General features: G+C 42.9%; 1 protein-coding gene across 1 annotated transcript; it reads left to right on the top strand.

Moving 5' to 3' along the window:
• Positions 1-19,397: 19,397 nt before the first annotated feature.
• AMER3 (APC membrane recruitment protein 3) lies at positions 19,398-22,466 on the top strand. The gene has a single exon (XM_019486135.2). It carries the CDS (start codon positions 19,413-19,415, stop codon positions 22,452-22,454), a length of 3,042 nt encoding a protein of 1,013 aa, XP_019341680.1. The 5' UTR covers positions 19,398-19,412; the 3' UTR covers positions 22,455-22,466.
• The last annotated feature ends 2,445 nt before the right edge of the window (positions 22,467-24,911 follow it).

Raw genomic sequence — 24,911 nt, 5'->3', positions numbered from 1 at the left:
ACAGCTGTGCTGTGGGATGAGCTACAATGAGTTCATAGGCAGGGATCTTGGTTTTCTCTGATTTAAACAAATCCCCAATTTTCAGATTTAAAAAAGTAAAAAAATATATACTAATGGTGATTCATTTTAATCACAGAAAAATGTGGATTTTGGGTTACTTTTTTAACCTGAAAATTGGGGATTTTTAAAAATCAGAGATACCAGGATCCCTGCTCATAAGTATGGGGCTGGAGAATGCCTCAACAGGTGTGCTGTGGAAAAACGTTATTAATGTAAGTGTGCCTTGGGCTGGAACAGGTTGGCAAACACTGCTCTAGACCAGTAGTTGTCAATCAGGGGTACGTATACCCTTAGGGGTACTTAAAAAGGTCATAGGGGGACGCAGAGTGAATGAGAAAAAATTACCAGAGGTACACCAATACATTGGCCCCATTGGATTGGCACCAATACAGGGAAACATAACAGTGTCGGCAATTGACTTTTTTTGGCTGATATGGCTGATAATGTGGCTGATAAATGCCCTGTGCATGTGCTCAGCTGCAGCACAGCATGCAGGTGGCCAGGAGCACAACCCGGCAGCATGGAGAGCAGCCAGGTCTGGCTGGTAAGTCTGTTGTGAGGGAAGGGGCATGGGGTGGGGGGCAGATCAAGGCCCCAGTGGTGAGGGAGGGAGTGGGGCTGGGGCAGGTGCTGTATAGCCAGGGTGGGGTGGGGTGCAGGATGCAGCTATGGCTTGTCCAGGGGGCGGCTCCTGCTGCTACACAAACCCTGGGAGAGCATGGTGGGCATGTGTCCCTGGACCTGCACATGTGGTGAAGCTGGGTTGCCACTGTGGGCTGGGGCTAGGGCTGGGGGCAGCGCTAGGCTCTTCCCATTGTGGGGGCTGGGCTGGGCTGTGCTGTGCTCAGGGCAGGCAGTGGTGGTGCTGGGAACAGGGGTCAGAGGGGCTGCAGTGAATTTTGGGGTGGCTGCAGCCCTCCTATAGTCCCCTCCCAGTGCCACCACCACCTGTCCTGAGAGCAGTCTAGCCCAGCCCTCCAGCTGGGTAGAGCCCAGTGCCACCCCAGCCCACAGCTACAGCCCACCCTCGCCCTGCACAGATCCAGGGGCACATGCCCTCCCGAGGTGCATGTAGCTGTGGGAGCTAACCCCCCACCCTGTACACCCCAGATGAGCCACTCACGATTCAGTCCTTCTATCTGCCCTGGCTGTGCAGTACCTGCCTCTGCCCCAGCCCCACTCCCTCCCTCACCACAGGGGCCTTGATCTGCCCCTCCTCACACCCCTTCCCTCCCCTCTCACCCCTTTCCCCACACCAGACTTACCAGTCAGATGCTGAGCTGCTGCTCGAAACATCCTTGCAGGTAAGGGCAAGAGCTATAGGTATAGCAGGAGGCTCCTGATCCTGGGTATGATGGAAAACTACACTCTGCTGGGGAAGGATGCTTAAGTGGGGCTACCTGTGGTAGGGTAGTTCCCCAGAAATGCCAGACCAGTTGCCTACCCAGTGAAAGGTGGGTAGGGGCTCCTAATAACCCCAGCCCCCACAACCTGGTGGGTAACCCAGAGTAGGGACAGGCAGAGGGTCCAGGCATTGTTATTGGAGGCCTAGGACCAAAGAGACATAAGGCCTGTATTTGGAGGGGCCCAAGAATGTGGACCTATTTGAGATGGAGTGGGCTAGCTGCTCAGAGACCTAACCAGAGGAACCCTCCACTGGTCAACGCTGGGACCAGGACCAGAGTCAAGAGTCAAAAGGGCCAGGGTGCCCACAGTGAGGGATGCCAGGAGGCCTGGGGTTCTGACTGGCCTAGAGGTGGGGCCAGGGCCTGTGTGAGGGGGCCACTGCTGAGAGGGAGAAGGGTTCAGGGAGCTTGACAGCCCAGAATGAGGGCAGAGTAGACTGCCTGATTAGAAGGGATCTAGTTGGGGTCCAGAGTTGAATGTTATGGGGCCCAGCGTGGGGCTAAAGCCATTAAAAACTGATGATGCCATCTGCAAGACATGGGACACTGTGTAGGGGTGGTACAGAGCCATGTACAATGTCCCTGGGTATCAGGGCATTAAAATGGGCAGCCTCCTGTATTTTAGTTTATTAAACAGCAAGTTGTGGCAGGCAAGACTGGATGGACTGCCCCATACAGACAAGTGGGCGGGCCAATGTTGAGACCCGGCCCTGAGTTGGCCCCCTGTCACACTACCTTATATCACATAATTGGTAACATTACAAACAAGAAAAAATTATAAAGGGGTACATGAGCTGAAACTTTGAGACAGAAGGGGTACACTTGTTAAAAAAGGTTGAAAACCCCTGCTCTAGACCATACTAACCGAGGTCTTACTGGTGCTCCTGCTCTTAGAGACAAATCTGCAACAGTGTAATATGTCCAATGTTAAAACAGATGATTTAAAAAGCACTAATAATCATCTGCCAAAAATCAGAAAACTGTGGAGAAATCCTTTTGCTATTGTTATTCACTGTTGCAGTGTCTGTGTGACTCTTAGGGCTGTGAAAGGATAAAACCCAAAAAACAGTGCTCAACAAATCACTCCAGACTAAATGACCTGTCAACTAGAAGGCCCATAAAACACTGTATATTAATACATTCTGGTAATTACTGTAGCTGCAGACCAAGTGCTGACCTTGGCATTGCCAATAACCAGGATACATTAACAAGATGCCTCCTAAGGAGCTTAGTTCCTTTGGCTTTTCTCTCTGATTTACCGTAACTATGAAAACATCTTTGACAATTGTGATTTATTACCACAGGAGCCTAATTTTTAATGTCACATATTTGATATGAATACTATATAATGACGATGAAAAGAAATTTTAAGTTTCCTCTTTCTGGCTGTTACAATGCAGCATGTATTTGTGAATAGTGTGCTATTTCTGCTATTCACTAAACCTAGTAAAGAAAGTAAGGAACTGATAAGGAAAAGTCAGTGGAACACACAGTTGAATACTATCACAGTACAGGGGTTGCCAACCGGGGGTATGTGTATCCCTGGGGGTACTTGGGAGGGCCCTAGGGGGTACGTGCGGGTGGGTGGGGATGGAGTGCCGCCACCCCATGTGGCCGCTTCCCAGGAGCAGGGTCAGAGAGAGGGGGAGACGGGGCAGCAGTGCCCCTCAGCTGGCCGCACAGGTGTCGTCCAGCTGGCTGGATGGGGGCGTGGGGGAGCTCATACGTGGGTGCTGCTGCCGCCATCCACCACCCCGTGCTGCTGCCACTTCACATCCAGCCACATGCCCCCCCCATATCTGGCAGCCAGGGCGGGGGTACACTTATTAAACAAGGTTGAAAACCCCTGTCCTAGTACCACTTGAATTTAAAAGCCAGCTGTAGTTTTTGCCATGTGTCCTGTTTCATTCTAGTTTAAATGATACAACTCACTGGCTGAGACATAAATTACAGCTCCAGAGAACACACCATTTTTTTTCTAAAATTTATTTTTAGTTCAGTTCATTAAATCTAATTCCAAGCATTGTATAGACCTGGGCTTCTTTGTGATTTCAAAGCCTTCATTTTTATGCCTGTTCCAGATGTAGGAATAAAACAATAACTGAATTAAAAATAAATCAAGTGTTATTGGCCACCAAAGGCTTCATTTGTCACAGTTACAGGGCTAGCCACACAGCTGTCATTTTTTTTAAGGTTCTCATTGAGCCATTTCTACTCCAGATCTTATTCTCTCCCCATAGGGAATTCTGCAGTTTACCTACTGCTAGACTAAGACTTGGATTACAGTTCTCTGGGTACCATACTCAACTTCTTCTGCATATCCATCTGGGGTTTGTATGCTGCAGGATTTTCCCTGTAGAAGCCCAGGTCAGTGTGTATTGTCAGTGTCATAAAGCCAGCATTTTCAAAGAAATGAATTTTTTTATTCCTTATTCAAAGCAGGAAGCACTTGGAGTGAAGTGTAAAACAGTAAGAGACTGGTCCCACACTGGTGTTAATTTACACTGGTATCAGGTCTCTTCAGTTCAGCTAGTTATCCCATGCCTGACAGGGAAAAGCAGCCCATTTTGGTTATGGCATCTGTGTTTCCCTAATCCTCTGGGACAGCCAGTTTTTTTGCCGACTCTCCTTCAGTATCTTTGCCTACCTCAGCCACAACTCCTCTTTTCTGAAGCTTTGGATCTCCTTCGCAGGCTTATTATTGGGAAAAGCACTTCAACCTAATGTCCCAGTCATTATGAGCCTGGCTCCTTTGAAGCTGGGTACACAAACCTGTTTTATTTGAATCATCATTTCACTTTTCCTTCTCAGTACTTTAACTCCTTTACAGCCTCCTTTGATTTCCTTGTATGTATCCAGGCAGGCAGCACCATATAATTATATAGGGTACCTCAGTCATATGTAATATTCAGAAAAAGAAATATTACTGATATTTTCCCAGTTTGATATGTTTGGTATGTGCAACATCACAGTTAGATTGACCTAACTAGGATTAGATCGATCTCTGTGCAGATGTTCAGGGAGGTTAAACTGGGGGGAAAATGGTGGGCTTGATCTAAATTAGTTCACCTGAAGAGATGAACTAATAGATTGGGAAAGTATTAGTTTGATCTACTGAACATCTGAAAATGTTTGAAGCACAACCCCAGGGTTGGGAAAGCCCAGGCACCCAACCCAAATTCGGGGCTGTGCTCTTCCTACTCCCCCCTGCCTTGGCTATTTGTAGCCCGGTCACCCCTAGAGACCCACCACCCTGCCCCAGCTGCCCCACCATGAGTTACTTACTCTAGGTTCCTGCCGCAGTTCCCAGGACCAACAACCATATGCACATGCCACTCCCAATCAGTGACTGTGCAACTTGGACTAAGTTACACAATTGTGAATATCTATACTTCCCTACTCTTATCTTCAAGGGAATTATGCATCATGGAGAGAATTAAGTTTCTGAGTCAATGGACCAATTTTGTTTCACATTTTTCATTGAAATTACTATTTTTTTTCCTTGAAAAAGGGGGCAACTGTCATATGATCAACAGCAGTTGTGTATTGACCTTCCAAATCAAACTTTTGAGTCTGCTGGGGCTGTGTCATACTCAAAGATGAGGGAGATACACCAGGACTCTAAACTAGCCTAACCTATGACGGAAGCAACATTTAATATAAATAATCAATTATACTTTTTTTCCTCCTGTCCCCATGGCCTTGCAGGACTAATAAAACATAAGTGTAAAGGTTACTTAAACTCATGTGCAAAATTTGTACATGAGCGATATATAATGAAGTGGCCTTTTGAGCAACAACTGGGGAAGGCACAGTAAGGTACAAGGAGGAATGTAAGAATAGAGAACATCTTAAAACAGGAGTAACCAAACCTAACTCCCCTCCATACACCAGTGTAGCACCTGCTGTTAGGTATACAGACATGTAGTTAGCAGACATACACATATAATGAAGCCTACTCTGTGGCACATCTTGAATGAAATGGGACTCTAAACATAGGTCCTCCTTATTTGTTTTCAGTATTTACACCGCATGTCAATACAACCATATGGCTCTCTCTGCTCTGTAGGCACAGTGTAGACTGCTAGCATTGTGCAGGAAGTTCCTGCGATAATACATTATTTTTCTACAGTAAGCCATCTCTAAAGTATTTTTTGGGAGAGGAGAGAGGTAGGTAGGGTTTCAAATACAGCTCCATGTTCCTGAATTAGAAATACAGCAAGATGGCTTTTTAAGCAAGGGTTTGTGACTAGAGCTGGTCAAAACATTTCTGTTGAGAGAGAAAAAATAGCTGAAAGTAAAAACTTTTGTATGAGAATTTGAGATTTTTGTTTTCTCCCATTGTCTTTCTTCCTCTCCTTGCAACAATCACTAGATTGGCAACACTGAAAATACAACCAATCTTGGCCCGAAGGCAGCAGCATTTTCTCATGTCTTCTCAATTCTTAGGGGTATCATTATCTGCAATCCAAGGTCTGACTGGCAGGCAGGAAACCCTTGTGCTCTAATGCCAGCATTGACAATGACTCCAGGAAACCATTCAACTTCTCTGTCCTTTCTCAATCCTTTTGGCAGCAATATGGAGAGAATATAACTTTACATGGGTGTTTTGATTTAGTTAATGTTTGTAAAATTCTATGTAGATGAATGTACAAATTCAATGTAGATGTTTATATTTAATTGCTAAGTGTCGTTACTACTAGTGACAATTTGTGACTGTAACTTTTGCGACAGATGCTTATTTACCAAGGACGGAAGGGACACCAGCAATTAACTTCACATAAGCACTCAGAAGCCATCAGATAGTAACAATTGTTCATTTTGAACCTAGGATAGGCTTCTGCTAGTCAGCTGGTGGTGAAGGGCTTTATATCCTGTTACCAGTGCTCTAAGACCTGCAAAGCCATAGTATACTGATAGGAATGTATGAATAATTAAACTTAAGCTGACGTTAGCAGAAATCTCAATTGGGGATCATTATAGTCTCAGCTGATTTGTTGGCAGGATCTCTCACGGGCTAAATTCATCCTTGGGGTAATTCTTTTGATGTATTCTGAATTGTCCCAATGATAAATTTTACCCACTGTGTCTACTGTGTTGAAATGCCAGCAACTTGTGTCTGCCAAGAGACAATTTTAAAATAGCTTAGCTTGTATTTGGCAAGTTACTCACCCTAATAACCAGGGATCCTGATTTTCTCCAATTTTAAAAACAAATCTCCAATTTTTGGATGAAAAAAGTAACCCCAAATCAACATTTTTCCTCGATTAAAACAAAACACCATTATAAATCTACAGTAAAAGCTGCTTTGTCCAGCACCTTACAAAATGTCATGCTGTACTAACCGGCATGCCAATCAATGCAGCAAAAGCGAAACTGGAAGTGCCCACCGTGGCACTTCTGGTTTTGCTGAGCCCACACGGCCCAGGGCAAAGCAGCCTTTCCCCAGTGTGCCCGGGGCCCACCTCCCTGTCCCCTGGCACATTGACATGGTGGGAGGGGCGGCGGGACTCTGGATGCGGCAGCAGCCCGAATAGGCAAAGATGCCTGTTCGGGCCTCTCAGATAACTGGCATATTTGGTTATCTGGCACCCCCCATTCCCAATGGGTGCCAGATAACAAAGCTTTTTGCTGTATATAGCTATATAGCAGTGTTTCGTTTTAATCACAAAAAAAGTGGATTTGGGGGTTACTTCTTTCAACCGAAAATTTAAAAAAAATAAAAAAATCTTCAATCAGAGAAAATCAGGATCCCTGCTAATAACTACCCATAATCACTGGTGTAGGCATTTGCTACTTAAACTATGGGGATGAATCCCTTGCTGCAGACTCAGCTCACTACACCTGCCTGGGACTCTCTGCATTTTTTCTTTCTCAATAAGCTCCCTGTGTGGTACCCTCTGCAACTCCCCCCACCCCTACTCCCTCATTCCTGGGGCTCTGTGCATCCCTTATTTCTCTGCTCTGCTCTGCTCTTACCAGGGCCTTCCATTCTTCCCCTGTCAGTGGCTCCATGTACACCCCCATTCCTCCCTAAATATTCCTTGTTCCCTCCCCCCTATAGCCAAGATTTCTCTTCTTCTCCCATGTTAGGGGCTGAGTGCATACCCTCCTTTCTCCCTTCTTCCTCACCATTATTTCCTGCCTTCCTTCTGCTTGGGAAGGTATCTACACATTAAACTATGCTGAATGGCAGAGCAGAGATAAGGCGTGTATTCACAGGTGATTGCAGAGGCAGTTCAAATCGTGGCTCTGCTCAACAAAAGGCAAGTGCTCCATGTGTTCTCCCATGTTTTCCTTTCCAATCTTCCATCATATCAATAGACTCCTGACCACTGACCGCTAGAAGACTCCCTGAAATACTAGAATTGGTGGGACATGGTTTTCACAAATCAGACACAGAGAAATGTCTCTGAGCTAAGCAGAAGGGCTTGCAAACTGGGTCAATGCCCCACAGAGCATGCCTTTGAGGTGGTGATGGGAGAGGAAATTTATAGAACTGCAAAGTATAATTTTAGAATATTTTGGGAGGGGCAAGGTGTAAAGGCTCATAGCTATTAGCCATTTACATCAACGAAAAGTTTCACCAGTAGGGCACAGTGGCAGCAGATTTGGACACAAATGAACATTATGGCTCCCTTCTAGTGGAAAAAGCACTATATGGAAGATGGAGGGGTACTCATTAGGGGTGTGCAAAAAGGGCCACGTTCTATTCAGATTCAGAATAGGCCTGAATTGGGAACAGTGATTTGATTTGTTGATTTGGATCACTGTCCCAATTCAATTCAGCCAAATCCAAATCTGAAGATTCGATGCTGATTTGGAGAATCAGTGATTTGGCCATAGACACAGCTTTAAATGTTTTTTCTACATACTTCAAGGTACCAGGTGTGGCTCATGATGCTGGGGCGGATGGAACATCCCACAGGAGTGTGGTGGGGCCCCCTGCGTGCTCAGCGGAGGACCCCGCCCAGTGCCCCCCTGGCTCGGTGATTGGCTGAGGGGGACCCCAGGTGCCCCCCAGACCCAGGAGGCACCAGTCACCAAGCTGGGGGGTGAGGGTGGGGGTGGGGTCCCCTGTGCACTCCACGGCAGACCCAGAAGTGGACCAGAAGTGCTTCTGGTCCATTTTTGGGTTTACCACTGAGCACGCTGGGGACCCCCCTCCCCCACACATGCACTTCTGCGGGACACTTCATCTGCCCCAGCATCTCAGTGTTCATGAGTCACCTGGTACCCTGAGGTATGTAGAAAAAACATTTAAAGCTGTGTCTATGTCCGAATCATAGAATCTCTCCGAACTGATACTAAGTCAGAAATATCCAGCCTTGAAAATCTGTTCCCATTTAACACTGTTTTCTTCACAACTGCTTTTAACTCAGTGTCCAGAGCTATTAGTGTTTACTCACAGCTGACTCATTGGTAGTCCCTCTATTACTACTACTAGGTGATCCTTCAGGAAAGCCATAGTCAGGGCTTTAAGTTCAATGCAAGTTTGACCGTGCACTCTTTTTCCTCACTCTCTCCCCAACAGTAGGCCGCATGGATGGCCACCTGGACGGCCCACATGACTGTAGTATTGAAAGGGGGCATTTTGCACTGCCCTCATTCAAGCTTTCTTGTGGTTGATGTCTAAATTCTCTGGAAGACCAGAGAGGAAAGTGGCTTAAGACTCTGCCTGCTGGTGTTGACTGTCGCCCACCATAGGCACGTAGCACTCCAGGGAGCTGTGTCTAGCAGCAATATAAGCAGCCATTAGGCTGCTTGAAGAGGTTGGCACATTCAGGCTTCCAAGTATAAAACACTGTCGTATCCTGGAGTAACAGTCCCCAACTAAAACCCACAATACGGCAGTGTTTTAAGCTACTACTACATAACTGGTTTTAACAGACCTCAAACAAAAGAGCCATGATAACCTGCAGGAAGAAGAGAGGATGAGAGAAGGACAAAAATGAAGGAAAAGTCTGGAAAGGGCTTGTGGGGACAGGGAGAAATTTAACTTTTCATTTCAAAATAGGAATTTTGTCCAGTTTTAAACCTCTCCATGGACAGAGTATATGGCTTCACTCTGGCATGAATTCAATCCTCATATTTCTAGTACCACGAATGAAAGGGACCTGGGGGTAATAATAGACCATAGTATGAATATGAGCTGGCAGTGCAATGCTGTAGCCAGTAGAGCAAATAATACTCTGGCATAAATCAACTAATGCATCTCCAGCAAAGCCAAAGAGGTGATTCTTCTGCTCTACTCAGCACTGGTGAGACTGCAGCTGGAGTACTGCATCTAGTTCTGGGCACCACACTTTAACAAGGATGTGGACAAGCTTGAGAGAGTCCAAAGAAGAGCCACCCATATAATCACAGTCTTAAAAGGAAAGGCTGAGGGATCTGGGACTCTTCAGCCTGAGGAAAACAAGGCTGAGAGGGGACCTGGTAGCAGCTTACCGCTACACTAGGGGAATATACCAAGAGCTTGCTGAGTAACTGTTCACTAGGGCTCCCAAGGGGAAAAGCAAGAGCAATGGCCACAAACTCCTAGAAGATTGATTCAGGCTCAACATTAGGAAAAACTTCTTCACAGTCAGGGTGTCCAGACTGTGGAACAAAGCTCCCTCCAGAGGTGGTGCAATCACCTACCCTGGAAATCTTCAAGAGAACAGTAGACAGTCATCTTGCTGGGTCACCTAACCCCCAGTTCTCTTTCCTGCTCGGTGCAGGGGGCTGGACCCGATGATCTTCCAAGGTCCCTTCCGGCCTTACAATCTATGAATTTGTGATCTTAAACTAATTTCCAAAACAGGACATAATGTCATACCTGAAAGATTTTTACTTCACTGAAAATTTAGGCAGAAGATCGAGTGACTAAGGAACATCTGGAAAAATCTATCCATTGATTAAAGAACCAACAAGCAAGCAAGCAAACCACCAAGGACAAAAACTAGCCAATTCATTTTTTAAAATAATAATATTCCCTTTCTCCCTTTTCCAGTTTGATCAAGTGTGAAATTCCTTCTGATATCAACAATACTATAAATGAAGGCATAACAGCCCTGTTAACCACCTCTTCGAAGGGTGACACAGTTCAATAGCCTGAAAATGTGTTGAAATGTGATGCATCTCAATAACCTAGAAGCATCTGTTCAGATTGGTCTTTTTGCATTCCAGTCAGCTACCAAATCAGTGAGAAAAATACAATTGCACTAAATGTGCTTCTGGATATACCAGAAGCTGCAATATGCAGTGTGTAACCAAGATGCTGGCTCTGAGCTCTCTCTCCCCTTTGCCTTTTTTTCGTCCTCAGCAATGGAAGCATTTCCTTGCTACCAAACAGATGGCTGAAACAAACATCTTTCCTAAATTAAGCTACATGTGGAAGCCTAGAATCTATGTAGGGTACAAGAAAGCTACAAGCTGGAAGGATTGGAGGGGTGGGGTTGAAGGAGGGAGGAGGAGGAAAGGACAGGAGGTGGAGAATAACAGTGAAAGCAGCAGTAATACAGCCCTTCGGAGTCTGAAAAGCATCACAGGAGCCTTTGGATAAAGAGATGCAGCCTTACAGCAAGCCTATACCAGAGAAGATTTCTGCTCAATGGTGAAGCATGGTGAGTAGGATGTTCATCATCTGCCGTATTGTTAGTGTGAGGATGCGATGGAATTCCTCTTGCTTTGACACCCTCAGTGAGACTCCAAAGGATGGAGAGCTAATTTAGTAAGATTTCCTTTGGCAGTAGGCTGAAGCACCATTCTCAATTTTATTTTATTTTTTTAATGTACGTTTTTGATGTTCATGTTTGGTCCTTTTTAATCAATAAATAATTGTAAGTGACCAAAACTGGCAAGGTTATTGCTTTGCTGGCTGGTACAACAGGCTGCTAGAGTCAGCAAGCAATAAATGCGCTGTTTCCTTTCAGGTACACAGCAGAGATTTCTGTTCCTCTCTCTTCCCCTGGAGACAGGCTAATGATTCAATAGCTCCCTGTCCTGGAGTTTGTGCTGCTGTCTTGTAAGGTGTAATAAAAATGTCTTAAGCAGTTACGTTTCTCAGGTTCAGGTGCAGAAGGAATAAAAAACAGCTTTGGAGAGCTAACAGTGAAAAGGTTTTGCCAAGGAAGGCACCTCCTTTTGTAATGAATTCTCCCTTCTATAGTCATGAGTGTAGTTCTGTGTGTTTTCCCTTGGCACATAGCTGCAAATGCTAGTCATTACTGGAACTCTTCAAATGGCTAATCAGGGGAGTGAAGCTGGTGGCTAGGCGCTAACCATTGTGCTGAACATGCAGAGATTCTACAGCTGACATGCCCTGGACAATGAATGGGGGGAAAGGAATGCTTGTTTTTTCTTCACCCTTCTTGGTCTCTTATTGTGTACTCCACACACTTACATAGACAAAACCCCTTTGAGTATCGAGCAGCTTAATTTTACTATTAAACAGTATTAACATTACTGAGCAGTTGGCAGTGCTTAATGCAAGGTTCAGACTTTCTTATAGCACACTGCTAATAAGATTAAATATTTAACTATATATCCTTCTGGTATTCTGCAGTTGTGTGTAAGATTTTACTTTATGTACATGATGAAGATAAAAAAATAAACCAAAGTGGTGTGGGGGTGTTTTTTAGTTCCTAGTGACATAAAAAAAGCATGACCTAAATTTATATGCAAATAATTAGGCATTCTGGGTGATCAGTGAGAGGCAGGTGATAAAGAAATGATAAAAGAACACTCTGAGCAAATAGTATGATTCCCAACATAGGTCCACAAGGCAGACAGGTTTATTTAAAAATAAATGTTCTTCTGTATCCTGAATATTTAGTGTCACTTATTCTATTTTTTTCTTTTTAAAATGGAGACAAGACACTGGTATATTGACAAGTTTAAGTGTGAAGATGAGCAATGCTGTAAACACTTCTTTGGTTTCCAATATAAGGAAATATTATACCTGCTTGTAAGAAACAGAATTGCATACTACCTTAACTGCAGACAGGATATTACCACTGTACAGCAGGGAGGCTCTTTATTGATTTATAAGAAAAAAAACACCATTCACATAGTGGAACTGCATGCACATCACTGTTAATAGGACTTTTTCCATTAGCTTTAGTTTGAGAGCTTACTAAGGAGAGTTAAGTGTTTGTGAAAGTAAATGAATTGTATTAACTCAAACAGAGCTCTTTCTTTAGTGAGACAGAGAATACCCTTCTTCATACCCTGTAAATTGACCTTGTTTGTAACAAGTGTTAAGCATTTGTACCAACCACTGACTTTTAATGGATTCTCAGCTCTCAGACCCATCTGTTTATCTGTCTGTGGGTTGCTGCCTATCATCATGCTTTCCCCAAGTTACTTAGGCAAGCAGGGTGAGATCCCCAGTGAGTTTGATCCTTCAGGTCCTTTCCCTTCTCAATCATTCAATTGCTTTACTAAATATTTAAGAGTAAGTCTCATTTTGGAGTTTCTCCTTTTTAACAATACAAGTTTCATTACTGGAGCTACAGCTGACATTTTCAAAATTATCTCTGACATCGAGGACCCAAAGTCCCATTGACATGACAACTTTTGAAAACAAGACTAGGACACTGTGGAAGAATTTTACCTTAGAAGACATTTGTGCTGTAAGCACATTTTTATCATTTCAGTTTTAAAGATAACAGCAAATTGAATATTGTGCAAAGGGTTTAATCAATTGCTTGGAATAGTCAAGCAAGCTGTTAGGAACTGTTTAGACAAGTGATTCTTAACCACGGTGCTCAAGCGCAACAAGTGCCATGCAATGTTAGCACTGTTAGGTCTGCAGACACATTTCACAGGATAAACCAGGAGATTTCAAATGGGAATCCATAGTGTTAAAAACATTCTGACCTGTTGTGATCTTTCTGAGTTCTTTGCAACAGATGAATTGCTCTATTATTTTTTTGTAGTTGTAAAACAAATGAAAACCAAGAGCTGGCATTTTCTAAAGGGTGTCTCAAGTCTAAAAAGGCTGAAAACCCTTGGTCTAGACTTTACACAGTATGTGGAACTGTGTTTGTGAAGCAAGGTGGGGAAGGTAACTTTTTCATAAGAAGTTAATGTTTAAGAATAAACTATCAGATTAAGTTTAACCACACAGAGAATAACTGAACTTTCTCTAACTTTGATCATTTCTAGTCTTCATGACCATTGCACATACAACCAAGCAAGGTAGCAGGACTCTGGCTAGACATCTATGGTTGTGAAATTAATTACATATACATACAAGACTTATTTTTCCCTATTTAGCACAAGCAGTGTCTATCCAAGCTTCTGCATCAAGAGTTGATCCAAATGCCCTGTTCTTAGGCCAGATTCTGCTGTTGAATACAGATATACAACCTTAGCAAAGCCAATGTTCATAATCTCCACAAAGGCTGATTTTACTAGGATAGCACCCAAGTGTACTGATGTTTCAGCCAGTATAGAGGCCCTCATGAGTAGTTTGCTTTCCATTTCTTTAGGAACTACATGACACAATTTTTTTTTCAGTACAAAGGGAACTAACCAAAAGCAACATCAATCTTAGAAGTCAAACTTCTTTCCACAATCTTCCCAAAAGGGATATATTCTCAAATCATACAAATGGGGGGGATGACCACCATGCCTATGTTATAAGCCATATTATTGAAATCTAAGGTGGTGTTTATCCCAACACTTTATTTCCATTATGCTCTTAGTTCAAACTGTGGATCTAATTGCTTCTTTAGAGTCCTGTAAAACCTGAAGGCCAAGTGCTGATCATGATCAAGAACAGCAAGGATACACCATTTTGCTACTATCATAAATGGGAGATACAGTTCACTCACAAAAGTAGCATCACATTTCTTTGGCCAAAGAGATCATTACATCCAAGACAGTGGTAAGTGATGTTTTAACTGTAGGCTAATAGGAGATTTAAGGCTGTCTTTTACCTAAGTGAATTTGACAAGTGAATTTCTGATACCAGAAAAGGAGATCAGCCAGTTTGGAAGAAGGATACTCTTGGAGCTTGTTGAAACTAGAATACATCAGTTTTCTCATTGGGCTGGCAGACAGTTTTCAAAGGTTCCTGTTATTTTTAGTGAATTTAATGGCAAAACATATTTCCTTTGCAAAAATGTAAATCAGCATATCTTTTACTTCAGTAGAAGAATTAGATTAAGTGGAAGTTAAAGGTAAGAGCAGAGTAATTAAAAAGGCATGAAGTCAAGCAATGCTGTAGCTGAGCATACAGCTCAAAACATGCATAGGGATAAACACTTTTAAAATTAGAAGATATGGATGACTTGCATTCATGAATCCTAAATGTGTTGGCAGAAGAGATCCCTGGTACACTAATGTTAATATTTAATACATAGTGGGAATCTTAGGGAAGTTCTAGAAGACTGGAAGAGTGGTGATGCTGTGCCACTTAGTCAAAAGGACAAGCAGGATGTCACAAGTAACAATGGCCATTTGTACATGCCATGGGGGTTTACTTCAGTTTAATTCTCCCTAAATTGAAGTCGTGGGCTCTGCAGGAAGCCCTGCAGGCAGCCTGGCAGCAGCCCGGGAAAGCAGGCTCTGCCTAAGAAAAGCAGTGAGCCTGATATCTCCGCTCGCCCCCCACCCCCCGAAGCCTGCCTGCCCAAGCTGTGTGGGGACCCAGTGTTTCCCTCCGCAGCTGTGGTGCCCCCCAGGACCACCCGAGCTGGGTGCCTGTGGGTGGGTGCTGTCTGGGGGGGCCACCGCTGTTGCAGAGAGAAGCACCAGCCCCTCCCCCCCCAGCCCATGGACCACACTGCCTACCAGCAGCTCACCCACCCAAGAGACAAGTAAGCCAGTAGGGTGCGTGCAGACATGGGGGCTTAATCAGCCCTAAATTGAAGCGGTGTTTTTTAAAACTCACCGCTTCAATTTAGAGCCCTTGTTTTGTCTACACATGCCCAATGACTACGAAGTCAACCAGACACATTCAAATTAGAAAATAGGTACATTTTTTTTTTTCAGTGAGAGGGATTAACCTTTAACTATTGGAACATACTATCAAAGGAAGTGACTGACTAATAATTGCTGTACTATCCCTTGACTGGTGTTAGCCAATTGACAACATCATCAATTATCTATCAACAACATGAGATTTTCCAATCAAGACTGGGCACTTTTCTGACAGATATATATTAGCCAAAAATAAGTTATTGGGTTCAACAGAGGGATGAGTGAGGAAAATTTACTAGCTTCTGATATACAAGAAGTCAGAGTAGCTGACCAGATGGTCCTTTCTAACTTTATACTGAGTATTTTAACTCTATACATAGAACATTTCAACCTGGAAAGAGCTGAATTAATTCATCAACAGGTGATGCTTGTTTCTGTGGAAACAGTTTCTAACACAACATGAGGTGATGTTTAACAGTCTCCTGTTCTCCACATGGAAAATATCTACATCTCCATGTACACGTTTGCATCCACAGAAGTAAGATCCATGTGATAAATTGTAGGTCATGTGATGAACACAGAACCATATGATTAATTATTTAGCAGTTACATTGCAAGACTGCCTCAAAGGCTCAACCTCTCAGGCCCATTTTGCAATAAGCATCCTACAAATATGTAGTAAGAAAGTGCATCAAGTTAATTTAATGTGCACCTTTGTCTGTTGCTGTCAGCCCACAAATCCAGTTAGGACTGAAACATTCCAAGCCCTTGGAGAGTGACAAATAGCTGCCATTTCTTCCTAAAATTTGGAATTTCCTCTAAAAAGCCCCATCAAGAGGGGCACACTTTAGAGCTGGGCTAGCACAAACAGTTCTAGACACAAAAATGTTACAGCACTGAAGTTTATCATCTCACAGCCCTTTAGACGCTTTTCAATTAATGAGATTTCCCAAAGAGACCCAACACCTATTTCTACCTGTGGAAGAAGTTGTAATGTCAGAGACTTTGCATTCATAATATATTTAGGTTGTAGAAAAGCCTGTTTCAGTTGTTTCTAGCAAGCTTTATGGCTCTTTTTGAATTCTGCACCCTTGAATCAATACTTGGTAATTCACACCTGGCTTTAAAGGAAAGGAGTGTGAAAACATCCCAATAGCCTATACTCAAAAGTATTCCTAAAACAGTTTTTCTGTAGCATCAGTGAAATACAGTTACGCAGTGCTGCAGTGAGGCATAAGTGTTTCTTAGCAGTTGTTAAGAAAGCTCTGCAGAACTCATGAACAACTCTGCCTCTGACTAGAGTATGAATTTGGTATTGACACATTAAACCCTTTATCCATCACCCTCCCATCATGAGTTCAACAGTATATACACTCACACCACAGTGAAGTTTTCCATCATTTCCTACCTTTCCACACTGGCTGCAGATGGACTTCCATTTATCCCAAGATAAACCAATCATATAGATATCCATGTCCATGGTCCCAGGACAAATCCTACAAAAGTTCATCAGATTGGAAGTGTTAACAGTTGATCCCTTGCAAACTAGGTCTGGACAGTTATCCTAGGTTTGCAACATTGAATCAATGGCAGAAAAGCAGCAGTGCCTTCAGCTGTTCACTAAACCCTGATCAGAAGGGTGGTGAGTGCATCTGCCAATCCCAGGATATTTTTGTTCTTGACAAAGACGGGCACAACTTATTCAGGGATAAATATGACATCTGTTTCTAGCAACTGGTTATATATAGGCTCATTATACACCAGATATAGCCCCCATCAGAATTTGCTTTATGCCTCTTGATTGTCAGTCTGAGCAACCTGACAACACTTTTGGGGGGGGGGGAACCCCACAGTTACAGGCTTTATTTTACCACCATCCTACCTGTTGGCCTTGTGGAAAGTGATGGCCAGAACACTGTTGTGCCTAATACAGCTTCTTGGTGGTCCTGATAGCTGCTGCAGTTTAGAGGACTATTACAGCTGATCCAAAGCATGCCTTTGAATTAGACAAAGCCCAGGACTGGAGTGGAGGGATGTAATGCTGGCTTTAAAAGTGCCCTTCCTGACTTGTGCCGAGTGTAGAAAAACTGTATCTGAGGATTTGATCCCATGTTTATTTTTATACACCTCCACTGGAACACTATTTATTCTACTAAGGTAGCTATGCACAGTAGGCCAATGAGTGTTAAATACAACACTGCACTGCTCATGTGTATTTCAATATTGCAGTAATTTATTGTTCATTCACTGCTGACTGTGGGGGCTCTTGATCATTTTAGTCATGGTACATGTCTAAATGATGCAAAACTGGGCAATTACAAGCTGGGGTATAATGCAGTACAGCTCTAAATGGAGTTTTTAAGAACACAAGAACTGAAACAAAAATATTGGGACAACTCTTTTGTCCAAGACTTTAGACTGTATAAGAGCAGTCTCTGAATCTGCTGACAGACACTGATATAAGGTCGATGACTTATTCCCAATATTTATCGATGTCAGGATGAAAAATAAGGTGCAGTGTGTTTCTGGAATAATCCCTATGAAGCTAAGACTATCATGACCAAAATAGTCATGAGGGTATTTCTGCAACATGAACATATCAAATTTATTGAACAGTGTAGCACACAAATGTATACAAAGATGGAATGTAGATACATTTAAAGCTGAGCTATTCAATGTACAATGGAAATATATTTTGCCACTACACTGATGTTCTATATTTGGTTATTGCAGACTTAAAAATCTTCACAAATCCAAACCGAAGTGTTTGTGACACTCAATTGTGATTTAATAAAAATGACTGATTTTTTAATAATAAAGCAATGCTACGTAAAAGTATATCTTGCATTCAGGTGGAAGTAAAAAACAGTAATTCATTTCTAACAAGCTTTCCAAGCAAAGTGACAAGGTTGATGTATTTTCTAGTTACTGGCAAAGACTGCTCTGCAGAGATTTTCATATGAAAAGAAAATCTCTTGTTTTCTTTAACCCCTCCCTTGACAGATTTCCCCTTTTTTTGGGGGGGGGGGGTGGTTCTCAACAAGCTGACTTGACCAAAACCCCAAGTTAGTGAACTACTGCCTCCCCATGGCAAACATTTGAAATAATCCCTCACAGATAAGATTTCTGCTTTCAGAACAGTATCTTTTTTCTATTTGTCACTCTATCGTGGCAATAATCCTGTATCCGAAAGCATCTCCTTTGCAGCTGATACACTGCACAGGCCCACCAGCCACAAATCTATGGTGTCGTCTGTTTCCTGCTGATTCTTTCTGCTTTCATAAACCATAAGTTCTGGATGGATGACTGCACACTACAGTGTAATTTATATACAGCAGTTTTTGTATGCAAATTACACGGGAATCAGCAAGTTGCTCATGGCTAGATGAGCAACTTCTCTAGTGTAGTGTAGTTGCACCCCACAGACAACCATTACAGAACCGTGCCACTCAGTGGCAGGGGAAGCAAGTAGCTTGTTCGCCTTTTGCAAACAGATGCTCCAACAAACAAGTACTCTAGAATGGATATGGACATACACCCACCTAGTCTGGTGCAACTGCTATCAGAGTTTTATCCCCCCCACCTTCCCAATTCATTTAGGGGTAATTTTACACTGGATTGGTGAAATTGCCACCAGTTAAAGGGGTTTACATTGCTTGTCTGCCTGATTTCCCCCACCAGTAGTCTAATGTTCTTTGCACCAATGTAAGTGTGTAGTCCATCCTCACACTTAGAAGCAATATACCGTACATTTCACTTGAACCCTTTCTCAAGCAACACGCCATGACTTACTGACTGAAGTCTCTCACAATAAATGCCATCGGTTACAGTGTGTTGATTTCCTTTCCCCTCCCTCTATTTCTCTAGCTGCTAGCAAAACACACACACATACTAATGGTGTTTAGTCCATGAAAAATATATGTTTAACCTAGCAGGGTCATGTTAAAGATTATCAGCTGAATGCTACTTAGCCACATTCTAAGGTCATATTTTATTCTGCTATTTCCCCTACAGAAACAGGTGTGATGAAGCAGCATGGAGCTAAGAAGAGGAAAGACCTTCATTAAATCTAGTTTCCAGCTAACCCATGAGAAAACACCATTGGTACATGTGGTTGCTATGGACAAGGACAATCTGGGAAAAGATAAACAGCTCACAGTTGAGGGAAGTCAAAGCAAAGTTGAAGTTCAACAGGCATGTTTAGTCGCACACAAAAATTACAGTATTTCCAATAGAACAACAAGGAATGGGGCTGGTGAAACCATCCTGTCTCCATCTGGGTCTTCCTACAAACTAGTAAGAAAGAGTAAAACTCATGACTGTGTGATAGGGGCAGACAAAACTGAACCATGGAGCCACAAGAGCAAAGCTTGTGAGGTGGGGTCTTCTGGAAGAAGCAAAGGGCAACTTGTCAACAGCATCAGCTTTTCTGGGGTGTGCAACACCCTGAATTCCAGTGAGAAGAAGGATTCAGTTGTCAGTCCCAGCCAGTCCACATGCAGCAGTCAGCAGATGATAGATTACAGAAACTTTGTGCCACAGATGCCTTTTGTACCAGCTGTAGCAAAAACTATTCCCAGGAAGAGGATTTCCCTCAAGAGATCTAAGAAAGGGCTCAGGGATATATTTCACATTAAAAAAAATAAACCAGAGGGCTTAACACTGTTAGTTGAAAAGGACAAGCGGCTGTCTTCCCCAGGGTGCAAAAGTGAGGTGTCAGGCAGGCTTGGAAAATATCTTTTCAGAACTGGAGAAACATTTGCAGCTGACTGCTTGGCCCAAGATTTCTCAGACAGTGAAATGCAGTCTGACTCCTCCTATGACTACTGCAATACACTGTGTGAAGATGTTGCTTCTCTGAAGAGTTTTGACTCTCTCACAGGATGTGGGGAAATCTTTGCAGATGAAAGTTCAGCTCATCTGGAGCTGGAAAACAGCAAAGAACTTCTACTGAGGAGAACCAAGCAAAAAGAGAGCCCTGTCTTAGGGTCTTTCCAGGGCGGGGTGGAACAGCTGGCATCTCCTGCTCAGAATGAGGCAGCTGACTTTGCAAAATTTTGGGACAACATCAACAAATCAGTGCGATTGCATCAAAGTGCATTATTTGATAAGAAGCTATTGGAGATACCCAGTCCTGACCTGGGAAAGGTTGCAAACACAGCTGCTGCTTCGGTGCCTGACCTGCAAGTGTCACCCGATAAAGACTGTGACCATTCCAAAGAAAGTTCCATAGACACGGGGACACCAAAAAGCGACCACCAGGAATCCACATCCACCAGTGATGAAGGGTACTATGATTCCTTCTCTCCCGGGCAAGACGATGAAACGAAGGAAGCTCAAACGCCTGGGATTCCAGGAAGATTTCCAAGAGACAGTTACAGTGGGGATGCTCTTTACGAACTATTTTATGACCCTAATGAAGCCAAAATAAATCCAATCCTAGATGATGAGCTCTGCCTGTCTGAAAGTGTTTCGGAACAGGCCATTGAAATCCCTCTATCAATTTACAGTTTTCATGTTGGAGCAGAGGAGAATATGGCTTCCCAGCCCGCGGTTGACTTCATCAGCCAGGGCTTTCTTCACAGCACATGGAAAGGCAAAGAATGTTTGCTAAAGCTCTGTGATACTGAGCTTTCCCTGACCATGGGAATAATAAACTGGCTGCGAAAACATTCAGGGTTAGTTTCCCCCACAGACTCTATGAGCAGTCCTAAATCAGAGGTGGAAGAAAACAGAGATCCGCTAGTCTTCCACAGCTCTTATCCTTGCCAAAGTCTGAACACAGCAGCTGAGAAGGACAAACAAATCAAGGGAGAACCTAATCTTTCTAACCCAGAGTCTTCTTTGGGTTATAGCAAAGTTGCAGGCCAGCCACATTTAGTAAATGTTGATGAAAAAGACCAAACAGATGTTTCTGGGTCTCACACACCTCATGAGTATTCCCAGGAAAGGGAAAGAAATTGCCACAGAGACCTGGCTTTTGCACCTGTGTGTGCAGAAGCCAACAGCATTTCAGGTAACATGCCAACACCAGAGGTCAATGGAGGCTATTTGCAGACATGTTCACCTGAAAGAGAGAAGATGCCAATTTCAGAAGACTGTGAAACACCAAAAGACAAAAATCTATCATCTGGAGATCTGAACAGGGCGACTATTTTCCAGAGCTCTCAAAACTCTTTCTTAAATGACAACCATGAAGTGGAATCATGTTATTCCTATAAGACAGCTGCAACCTCCCTAATGGATCCCCTAGAGACAGCAGATGAAAATAAAACAACGTACCATTCGTTGTCTGTTTCCTGTGACAAACCAATGCAGCCTCTTACTTTGAAACATTTTCAGAGCTACGTTAGCCCCACACAGACAGAAAACAGCACTAACATTGTGCAGCTTTTGGAACGCTGTGTAACTCAAGTTGCATCCCTAAAAATCAGCTATGAAAACAAAGACCGGGAAGACAAATGCATCGGGAGTGAAATGAACAATATCATTTGTAAAATGTCTCAATACAAAAACAAGTTATTGTTGCAAAATGAATGCAACTACATCTCCCAAAGCTCAGAATGCCCTGGCTTCCCTCATACAAATGAATGTAATTATGAAACAAGCTTCAAAGCCAGTGATTTGTATCACATGAAACAAAATGGGGAACTAATTTGCTCTGAAGATCAGAAAAACGGAACAAGTATCCTAGATCAGATGAGTCACATCACCAGGAATGAAATCAATTTTGAATATGCTCAGTTAAATAATCAATCCCTCTCTTATTTAAAAGACTTTAGCCTTGAACTAAGTCCAAGTGATTCTGCCACTATGACACCCCTGAGCAGGCCTACGTTTTTACCTCTTTTCAAGTCTGTTTGCTCAGACATGCCTAGTGAGTTTTCACAAGCCTCCCACAGAATGAAGAGTTCCCCAGACAAACCACTGCAACATAATGAATCTAAACAGGGCAGCCCCTGCTCGTGCAGTTATACAGAAGGCCACTACAAAGTACTGTCTCAAGTGGCAACTGTGCCTCATAACCCAGAGGTATCTACCACAGAGAGAGCAGTGACAGGGAGGAACCATAAATAACACATCGGCTTTAACAAGGTGAGTGCTTGCAAACAAGATTACTTGAAACAGAATGTGAAATAATGAATTGATAGCCATGCCTTTGAAAAAGAATATGGCCAACACGACCGCATAAAACCGGTATATATATATTTTGGATTCAAAGTTTTACCAAGTTAATATCTCTTAATAACTGCTTGATAGCAAGCAATAAAAGGTGGCGGGGAGGGGGAAAGCAATAAGAGTTTCAATGATATAGACTTCCAAAGCCAAAGTTTTTTTTTCTTTTCTTTTTGCTCTTGGTACATGTTAAGCTTGTCATGATCATGGTTTCATGCAAAAAGGCAAAGAGAAGAAAGGCCCAGTCCTTCAGTTCTGCCAGTTTTAGCCAGGTGCAACACTCTTAGAATCAATAAAGCTTAATTTTAGAGCATGTGATAGATTTGGCACAGGTGAGTCAATAGAGTAATACATGGCAGTGTTGACTATTTGCCCAGGTATAACTGCACACATTTATGTAGCAGGTTACCAGAAAATACAGACTATTCAAGAATTTTCTTTATTTCAGCTTTAAAACCTGCCCTATCTGCTAAGCCACACAGTATAGAAGGGATTTATGCCTGATTTTCCATAACCCATGCCATTTAGTAAACTGCAATTATGACATAGGGACAGATTTTATGAGTGTTCCCTCTGTTCACTCCAGCAGTGATTATAGGGCTTTGCTCGCAGACTTCTGGTCAGAGTACTTTGTGGGGAACGAATTAATACAGTCTGGAGGCCCTGGCCAGAAGTTGAAACCTAATTCACGAAACACAGAATTCCTAACAAGAGATTTTTCAGCTCTAAAGTTATTGGAAAATAATACTTGTGCAAACCACAATTAACCATGATATATAGAATAGTAGTGTCTAGGGGCCAACTGTGAATGGATGTGTTAGGCACTGTACAGTGATATGAGAGGTAGCCCCTGTTCTGAATGACTCGCCACCACCTGCTGCTTGGAGTTCCACCTTAATGGTGGGTTTCTGTATGTCTATCTCCATACCTTCTGGACAATCAGAAAATGGGAAGAGGGGGGAATGATATTCTGGAAAGGAGTTGCCTTCTTCAGACCTGGGGGAGGGCAATGCCATGGAGGTGCATCACATGATTCTTAGGAGGACAACCTGATGCCTGCTAACCTTTCAGCCCTTTGAAAGGTCTGATGAGGCTTGTTGGAGCCCCACAATCTGTGCACATTACAGGAGATTGGCAATGGCTCTCTAGCACCCCTTCACAGGCTTGTGCCTATGCGTCTCCTATAAGCAGCCTTTAGAGATCCTGCAATACCTGGGGAAGAGCTGAAGAGTGGGCCAATCTGAGAATCTAAGAAGCAATTCAATACTGTAGGAGAAGGAACTGGTGAACAACTAACAGTTCCCTGTGGACTGCAGGAACCCCACGTCCAGTGGTTCACAGTAGTATGATCCCTTTGTTGTAAACCACAAATGGTTTGTCAAGCAGATATGACAAGGCAAGGAGAGGTCTTCATCATGTGTGAGCTCTTGGTGTGCTGAATCCTTATATCCGCCAGACCTTGATGAAAAACTATCTTTCTTCATCAATGACAAGCAACCCAGTGGTAGCCATCAGATTGCATTTTGAGGTATTTCTACACAGAAGAGAGCTGAAGACTTTTTTTTAAATTAAAATGAAACACTCTCCAGCAGTAATATCATATGCTTTACTACTATCACCTCTAGTTAATAACTTAGAAATTACAATATCTATTAGCCGCCCATATTTTGGTGACATGCATCAGATCTTAATCCAGTAAATTATGGTCTTTTCCCCGCTCCTACTTCATTTTATCTAGCTACAAAGGATGCAGTTTGGGAATTCTGGTAAGCAGTTTTAGTTCTGTAGTCTCATAATTCGCATCTAAACTATTGATTATGAAGCTAATATGGACTTTCTGTGGAAAGGGGTCCTCAATCAGTTTTATAATGCAACCACAACTATTGCATTATAGTAATATAATGCAACCACAACTATGGCTATTACTCTCATATATTTAGGAAACAAATTCTGTATCTTTTGGTTCATTTCAGTAGGTGGCTTACTGCTTTTCCATATGTAATGACAGTTTACACTCGCCTCCTCTTCCAATATAGTTCTCATAATGTTATCTTGCACCTTACCATGAAAGAACAGATGTAGCTTCTGGAATAAGTTGCCGCTAGCTTGGTTGTTCTTAGCAAAATTAAAAGTTCAGGCTGGGAATGAGGAAAGATTAGTGGTCATAGGTGTCATGGATGTAAATCACTAGTGAGGGCTACATCTTTACAGAAGGGAACCATACCTGTATTTATTTAGCATTTCAATTGTTATAGCTGAAATGTATGCATGGGGTGCTGCTAAGCAGAACCATAAACTCTCAGGCTAGAAATGTGTGAAAAGAAATTGCTCTTCTGAAGCAAGAGTTAACTTCTGCTA

This window comes from Alligator mississippiensis, chromosome 7 (assembly GCF_030867095.1).
Source record: "Alligator mississippiensis isolate rAllMis1 chromosome 7, rAllMis1, whole genome shotgun sequence".
In the NCBI taxonomy this organism is placed as follows: domain Eukaryota; kingdom Metazoa; phylum Chordata; order Crocodylia; family Alligatoridae; genus Alligator; species Alligator mississippiensis.
Note: the sequence above shows the minus strand (reverse complement) of the source record. Positions and strands in the feature narration are given on the sequence as shown.

Excerpts from the sequence above, each read along its gene's own strand:
- AMER3 (XM_019486135.2), top strand. The coding sequence starts at position 19,413 with ATGGAGCTAAGAAGAGGAAAGACCTTCATTAAATCTAGTTTCCAGCTA.